This window comes from Aquarana catesbeiana, linkage group LG13 (genome assembly GCF_042186555.1).
Source record: "Aquarana catesbeiana isolate 2022-GZ linkage group LG13, ASM4218655v1, whole genome shotgun sequence".
Taxonomy (NCBI): Eukaryota; Metazoa; Chordata; class Amphibia; order Anura; family Ranidae; genus Aquarana; species Aquarana catesbeiana.
This window is the reverse complement of record NC_133336.1, coordinates 168,964,973-168,973,910: the sequence shown is the minus strand read 5'-3', so window position 1 is coordinate 168,973,910 and position 8,938 is coordinate 168,964,973. Positions and strand designations below refer to the sequence as shown.

At 37.6% G+C, this 8,938-nt stretch overlaps 1 protein-coding gene across 1 annotated transcript; it reads left to right on the top strand.

The window, feature by feature from the left end:
• Positions 1 to 7,057: 7,057 nt before the first annotated feature.
• Positions 7,058 to 8,387, top strand: LOC141116587 (olfactory receptor 6N1-like). The gene is made up of 2 exons (XM_073608981.1): positions 7,058 to 7,075; positions 7,422 to 8,387. Exons 1-2 carry the CDS (start codon positions 7,058 to 7,060, stop codon positions 8,385 to 8,387), a joined length of 984 nt encoding a protein of 327 aa, XP_073465082.1.
• The last annotated feature ends 551 nt before the right edge of the window (positions 8,388 to 8,938 follow it).

Below are 8,938 nucleotides of genomic sequence, written 5' to 3'. Positions count from 1 at the left end.
AAACAAAAATAGTTGTCTATTTATTGTTCTCTCTCTATTGTTCTGCTCTTTTTTACTGTATTCTATTCTGCAATGTTTTATTGTTATTATGTTTTTGTCATGTTTGCTTTATAGGTATGCATCATTTGCTTAGGTATGCATCATTTGCTTAGCAGGTACGCCATTCAGTTGCAGCGCGGATTTATTTATCTTGACAGCAACAGCGTTTGTTCCCACGATACATAAAGCCGTGACTCCACTGCTATCGGAGGTGATTTCACCACCACAGTTACATACTTCAGCATATATGATGAAGCATGGGGGCAGCAGAGGGCGGAGGAGCGATTTGCTCTTAACTTTTGCGGGAGGATGCCCACATGCTTCAGCATATATATATTTTAGGCACAGGTTGCGTTTTATTTTTTACTATTTTTTTTGTATTTGCTTTGCAGGTATGGTAAGTTTTACTGTTATACTGTAATGTTACTTTGTTTTATTGTTAACCATCTTTTGCTTAGCAGGTACACCATTCAGTTGCGGTGCTGTAGGAGGTGATTTCACCACCACAGTTAAAAAAAGAGCATATATGCCAAAGCATGGGGGCAGCAGGGGCGGAGGAGCAGTTTGCTCCTACCTTTTGGGGCGGATGCCCCCATGCTTTGGCATATATATATATACGGTGCATGTATGCCCATCGTTAGAAGTGGGTGGATAAAGGGAGGTATTCTAATGGTGGGCATACCCACCGATCAATCTTTTTTTTTCGTTCAGCCCACAATATATGCCAACAAGGACCAGCAACGTACTGGTATGTTGCTGGACTGTCAGTGGTTATACCAGAATGATGCCTGCAGGTTTAGGTATCATCTTGGTATCATTCTTTTCAGCTAGCGGTCGGCTTTCATTTAAAAGCAATCCTAGCGGCTAATTAGCCTCTAGATGTCTTCCATGTTTTTCTCTGGCTCTCCTGTCCCAACAGGGAACCTGAGAATGCAGCCGGTGATTCAGCCAGCTGACCATAGAGCTGATCAGAGACCAGAATGGCTCCAAACATCTCTATGGCCTAAGAAACTGGAAGCTACGAGCATTTCATGATTTAGATTTCGCCTGATGTAAACAGTGCCATTGGGAAATTGGGAAAGCATTTTATCAAACTGATCTTGGTGTGGTCAGATGCTTTGAGGGCAGAGGAGAGATCTAGGGTCTAATAGACCCCATTTTTTTTCAAAAAAGAGGAGTACTTGTCACTACCTATTGCTATCATAGGGGATATTTACATTCCCTGAGATAACAATAAAAACAATTTAAAAAAAAAAAATGAAAGGAACAGTTTAAAAATAAGATAAAAAAAAATAAAGAAAAAAAAAAAGCACCCCTGTCCCCCCCTGCTCTCGCGCGAAGGCGAACGCAAGCGTCGGTCTGGCGTCAAATGTAAACAGCAATTGCACCATGCATGTGAGGTGTCACCGTGAATGTCAGATCGAGGGCAGTAATTTTAGCAGTAGACCTCCTCTGTAAATCTAAAGTGGTAACCTGTAAAGGCTTTTAAAGGCTTTTAAAAATGTATTTAGTTTGTCGCCACTGCACGTTTGTGTGCAATTTTAAAGCATGTCATGTTTGGTATCCATGTACTTGGCCTAAGATCATCTTTTTTATTGCATTAAACATTTGGGCAATATAGTGTGTTTTAGTGCATTAAAATTTAAAAAAGTGTGTTTTTTCTCCAAAAAATGCGTTTGAAAAATTGCTGCGCAAATACTGTGTGAAAAAAAATGAAACACCCACCATTTTAATCTGTAGGGCATTTGCTTTAATATATATATATATATAATGTTTGGGGGTTCAAAGTAATTTTCTTTCAAAAAAAAATAATTTTTTCATGTAAACAAAAAATGTCAGAAAGGGCTTGGTCTTCAAGTGGTTAGAAGAGTGGGTGATGTGTGACATAAGCTTCTAAATGTTGTGCATAAAATGCCAGGACAGTTCAAACCCCCCCAAATGACCCCATTTTAGAAAGTAGACACACCAAGCTATTTGCTGAGAGGCATGTTGAGTCCATGGAATATTTTATATTGTGACACAAGTTGCGGGAAAAGTTGTCACTAAATAATATATTGCTTAAACATGCCATGGGAATATGTGATATTACACCCCAAAATACATTCTGTTGCTTCTCCTGAGTACGGGGATACCACATGTGTGAGACATTTTGGGAGCCTAGCCGCGTACGGGACCCCGAAAACCACGCACCGCCTTCAGGCTTTCTAAGAGCGCACATTTTTGATTTCACTCTTCACTGCCTATCACAGTTTCGGAGGCCATGGAATGCCCAGGTGGCACAAAACCTCCCAAATGACCCTATTTTGGAAAGTAGATACCCCAAGCTATTTGCTGAGATGTATAGTGAGTATTTTGCAGACTTCACTTTTTGTCACAAAGTTTTAAATTTGAAAAAAGAAAAAAAAATTTTTTTCTTGTCTTTCTTCATTTTCAAAAACAAACGAGAGCTGCAAAATACTCACCATGCCTCTCAGCAAATAGCTTGGGGTGTCTACTTTCCAAAATGGGGTCATTTGGGGGGGTTGTGCTATCTTGGCATTTTATGGCCTTCGAAACTGTGATAGGTAGTGAGGAGTGAATCAAAAATTTACGCCCTTAGAAATCCTGAAGGCGGTTGGTTTTCGGGGGCCCCGTATACAGCTAGGCTGCCAAAAAGTCCCCCACATGTGGTATCCCTGTACTCAGGAGAATCAGCAGAATGTATTTTGGGGTGCAATTCCACATATGCCCATGGCCTGTGTGAGCAATATATCATTTAGTGACAACTTTGTGCAAAAAAAAAAAAAAAGTTTGTCATTTTCCTGCAACTTGTGGCAAAATATAAAATATTCCATGGACTCAACATGCCTCTCAGAAAATAGCGGGGGGGCATCTACTTTCCAAAATGGGGTCATTTGGGGAGGTTTTGTGCCATCTTGGCATTTTATGGCCTTCAAAACTGTGATAGGTAGTGAGGAGTGAAATAAAAAATTTACGCCCTTAGAAATCCTGAAGGCGGTGCTTGGTTTCGGGCCCCCGTACGCGGCTAGGCTCCCAGTGGTATCTCCTTACTCAGGAGAAGCAGCAGAATGTATTTTGGGGTGTAATTCCACATATGCCCATGGCATGTTTGAGCAATCTATCATTTAGTGACAACTTTGTGCGGTCCCTTAGGTGGACCACTTTGGTGTTTCTCTCTGCTAATGATATTTCTTACAAGTAAGTCTCCTACCCCACTCCAGTCATGGATTTGCTATTAGCTTTGTTCCTGCTTAGTATTACTATTTTTCTACTTATGAAAAAAATATATTTTTTTCATTTTTTGCTTTTCAAATCTATAGGTTCTCAGCTATAGGAAATATAGTGACTTCTTATGCTATTTGACCCGCAGGATCCATGTGGGGTCATTTTCACATCTTGCCAAGTTGCGCTTGCTTCCCGCTGTATTTAAGGAACCCTTCACCAAAAGGCAAATTGCTTTTAACCATCCTCTGGATGTGATTTTGAAACTTTATTGATTCTACTCACCTGATGAGGTATTTGCAAACAATCATTTCTATCTTCCACTACCCCAGGGTGGTCCATTACTAATATATTTTTTGTAACATCCATTCCTTGATGCTCACCTTTTTGACATCTATGTATTTGATTCTTTCCCTTTTTTTAGAGAGCTTCATCTACTCTACACATTGAGATTTTTTTTACTGCTCTCTGCATGCCTTGCCAGGGAGTCAAGGCTGGAGGGCATAACCTATTTGTGCACAATTTCGAGTTTCAAATACATATCTACAGCTATTCTACAGCTTTTACGATACTGGTAAGGAGGACTGCTGGTGGTTGTTTTTTTTTTTTCTACAACATTATTACTACCATTATTGTTTTCAAATATATTATTACTCTTTGTTGTAATTCTGCTGACACATTATGTAGCAATATTCATACTTTATAATAATCCATACTTAAAATGTATTATATTGATGTATACCAATTGAATTTAATATGGTTGTTATAACATATCTTTGGACATGAGTATTTATGGCTTATCTTTCATTCTATAGTTGATCATATACCACACTGTATCGAGTCCTGAAGAAGCTTAAGAAAGCAAAACATGTCGAGAAAGTGGTATCAAGCTCTGTATCATATTTTTACCAAAATCGTTTTGTAAACATTTATCAGTGTTTTTTCTCATGTCTGTCTTTTTTAAAGATTTATCAATAAAATATATTTTTTTATCTTATAAATTTTCATTTTGCTTATCGAACACCGTTAAAGTCCCTTGGTCACTGTGTGGTCTCAAGTCCCTCTTTTTTCAATTTGTGCAAAAAAAAAAAAAAGTTTTAATTTTCCCGCAACTTGTGTCAAAATATAAAATAATCCATGGACTCAACATGCCTCTCAGCAAATAGCTTGGGGTGTCTACTTTCCAAAATGGGGTCATTTGGGGGGGTTTGTGCCATCTTGGCATTTTATGGCCTTCAAAACTGTGATAGGTAGTGAGGAGTGAAACCAAAAATTTACGCCCTTAGGAATCCTAAAGGCGGTGCTTGGTTTTCGGGGCCCCATACGCGGTTAGGCTCCCAAAAAGTCCCACACATGTGGTATACCCATACTCAGGAGTAGGGATGAGCTGAACACCCCCCTGTTCGGTTCACACCAGAACATGCGAACAGGAAAAAAATTTGTTCAAATACGTGAACACCATTAAAGTCTATGGGACACGATCATGAATAATCAAAAGTGCTAATTTTAAAGGCTTATATGCAAGTTATTGTCATAAAAAGTGTTTGGGGACCTGGGTCTTGCCCCAGGGGACATGGATCAATGCAAAAAAAGTTTTAAAAACGTCAGTTTTTTCGGGAGCAGTGATTTTAATAATGCTTAAAGTGAAACAATAAAAGTGTAATATCCCTTTAAATTTTGTACCTGGGGGGTGTCTATAGTATGCCTGTAAAGGGGCGCATGTTTCCCGTGTTTAGAACAGTCTGACAGCAAAATGACATTTCAAAGGAAAAAAGTCATTTAAAACTACTCGCGGCTATAAATGCATTGCCGGTCCGACAATACACATAGAAGTTCATTGATAAAAACGGCATGGGAATTCCCCACAGGGGAACCCCGAACCAAAATTTAAAAAAAAAATGACGTGGGGGTCCCCCTAAATTCCATACCAGGCCCTTCAGTTCTGGTATGGATATTAAGGGGAACCCCGGCCAAAATAAAAAAAAAATGATGTGGGGTCCCCCTAAATTCCATACCAGGCCCTTCAGGTCTGGTATGGATATTAAGGGGAACCCCGGCCAAAATTTTAAAAAAAATGACGTGGGGGTCCCCCTAAATTCCATACCAGGCCCTTCATGTCTGGTATGGATATTATTAAAATCACTGCTCCCGAAAAAACGGCCGTTTTTAAAACTTTTTTTTGCATTGATACATGTCCCTTGGGGCAGGACCCAGGTCCCCAAACACTTTTATGACAATACCATGCATATAAGCCTTTAAAATTAGCACTTTTGATTTCTCCCATAGACTTTTCAAGGGTGTTCCGCGGCATTCGAATTTGCCGCGAACACCCCAAATTGTTCGCTGTTCGGCGAACTTGTGAACAGCCGATGTTCGAGTCGAACATGAGTTCGACTCGAACTCGAAGCTCATCTCTATTCAGGAGAAGCAGCTAAATGTATTTTGTGGTGCAATTCCACATATGTCCATGGCCTGTGTGAGCAATATATCATTTAGTGACAACTTCTTGTAATTTTGTTTGTTTTTTTTGTCATTATTCAATCACAAAAAAATACTCACCATGCCTCTCAGCAAATAGCTTTGGGTGTCTACTTTCCAAAATGGGGTCATTTGGGGGGGTTTGTGCCACCTGGGCATTCCATGGCCTCCGAAACTGTGATAGGCAGTGAAGAGTGAAATCAAAAATTTACACCCTTAGAAATCCTGAAGGCGGTGATTGGTTTTCGGGGCCCCGTACGCAGCTAGGCACCCAAAAAGTCCCACACATGTGGTATCCCCATACTCAGGAGAAGCAGCTAAATGTATTTTGGGGTGCAATTCCACATATGCCCATGGCCCGTGTGAGCAATATATCATTTAGTGACAACTTTGTGCAAAAAAAAATTAAAAAAAATGTGTCACATTCCCGCAACTTGTGTCAAAATATAAAATAATCCATGGACTCAACATGCCTCTCAGCAAATAGCTTGGGGTGTCTACTTTCCAAAATGTGGTCATTTGGGGGGGTTTGTGCCATCTGGGCATTTTATGGCCTTCAAAACTGTGATAGGTAGTGAGGAGTGAAATCAAAAATTTACGCCCTTAGAAATCCTGAAGGTGGTGATTGGTTTTCGGGGACCCGTACACGGCTAGGCTCTCAAAAAATCCCACACAAGTGGTATCCCTGTACTCAGGAGAAGCAGCTGAATGTATTTTGGGGTGCAATTCCACATATGCCCATGGCCTGTGTGAGCAATATATCATTTAGTGACAACTTTTTTTAATTTTTTTTTTTGTCATTATTCAATCACTTGGGACAAAAAAAATAATATTCAATGGGCTCAACATGCCTCTCAGCAATTTCCTTGGGGTGTCTACTTTCCAAAATGGGGTCATTTGGGGGGGGGGGGTTGTACTGCCCTGCCATTTTAGCACCTCAAGTTTAGAAAAGATATTTAAAAAGCATGGTTTTGTTAGGAACTGAACTTTTTTTTTTGCCAAAAAGGGGTTGTTTAAACCTTTTCCCTCAAAGATATAAAATCTCTAATTTATAGATAAAAAAACAAATAGAAGTCAATTGCAGAACAAATAAATAAATAAAAATACCCATAGGAGTTTATTATATTACTTTTCATTTTTACACTTAGTCATTTATTTTATGAAAACATCTATCAAATGGGAATTGCAATTCTCCAGATTCCTCCTCCCATACCTAAGATTTATTTTATAAATTGATGCACATCCAAATTGTTTTGAGCTTTATATGCTCTACATGATGTACAAAAGAGCAATTTTTTCTAATCGCTTTGTTTGGACCATGGATGATAATTTACTAGTAAGTGTGTAGTAAAACAATGATTGACTTAAATTTGAGTGGTAGAATAAAAATCACATATAGTTAATATGATGCATTTAATAAAATGGTTATTTTAACTACATAAGATATTTTGTGCCATAGTTGCAAAACACAGTGAATATATAAAAAGTCAAAATACACCTTGTATGAATTTTTATTCTGGTTGTACACTCCTGATTTTATAATATAGTAAAGCAATATGCACCAAAGCATAACTGCAGTAGCCATTGCATGACATACTTTAGGTAATGCAGTTATCTTTATGCAATGTATCCTTTATTCTTTCCTTGCTTGTTAATGGAAGCTAACTATATTTCTATCTTAGAGATTAGCATCCTACATAACTGATGACAACAATAAGACCACGGTGAAAGAATTCATCCTATTGGCATTTTCTGACTTAGCACAATTGCAGATATTACTGTTTGTCACCATTTTGCTGTCATACTTGATCTGTGTTACTGGAAATATTTATATTATCATTTTAATTATAACGGATCCTTTACTTCATAACCCAATGTATACATTTATAGGCACCTTTGCGTTTCTGGAAATTATGTTCGTAACAGTTACAATACCTAAGCTTCTGGATAACTTAATTTCAGGAAAAAAGAGTATTTCTTTTCTAGAATGTTTCACACAGTTATATTTCTTTAACGGGTTAGGGATAACTGAATGCTACCTCTTGGCGGTAATGGCCTTTGATCGGGATTTAGCTATTAACAATCCCTTGCATTATTTATCTATTATGAGTAAGAAGTTGTGTTTTAAATTAGCTGTGGCACCATGGATTGTTGGGCTTTCTATTTCTTTTGTGACCACATTTTGTACAGCTCGTCTAAATTACTGTGGTCCAAACCAGATCAACAATTTTGTATGTGATGCAGCACCGCTTCAAGATTTGTCTTGCTCTGATCCTTTAATCAGCAAACTGGCTATACTGGTAGCAGCTGTCTTAGCTGTAGTCATCCCATTTATTATCATTATAGGTTTCTATATTCATATTATTAACACTATCTTAAAAATTAAAAGTTCTGCTGGAAAGAAAAAAGCTTTCTCTACCTGCTCCTCTCATCTTACTGTGGTTAGTCTGTACTATGGTACAGCCATGATTGTATATATTACACCCATTGGCACCCAAATGGACAAATTCCTAGCTCTTGTATACACTGTCCTAACGCCGATGTTAAATCCATTTATTTACTCTTTGAGGAATAAGGATGTTAAGTCAGCAATAAACAAATCTAAATCTTTATTAACTGGCTTACTGACTGTTTCTACTTTGCATTAACAAATATATATATATTGTGGTATGCTATTTTCTAAAAAAGTTAAACAAAATAAAGTGATTCTGTTTCTTAAATAGGAATTCTTGTGTTTGACGTAAGTTTAAAGATTTAGGTTTAAATTTATTTACATTAAATTAAATAAATTAAGTTTAAGTTTAATTATTTAAGTTTTATTGCATACTAGTCTGTCTATATATCTACTGTATCATCATCTGGCTAAATTAATTTTATGCTTGTCTATTAAATTCCAATACATTTTTTACTATTAAATCTTTTTGTTTTTTTATCCGGGGTCATCATAACCTTTGGTATCAGACCAAATGGTAAAGTTTCACACTAATTTACTGAACAAATACTTTTTAACCCATGTTTCATACCAAAAGTGTACACATTACACATTTGTGTATATCTAGGGCCTTAGTTTAGTCATTAGGCACTATCAAGGACTGAAAATACTATCTTGTCCTTAAAATACCCTCAAAATATAGAACAACGAAGGTGAACCTTTGGAGCTTTTTTCCTTTAGAAGACCTGTTTATTATTACAAAAAATA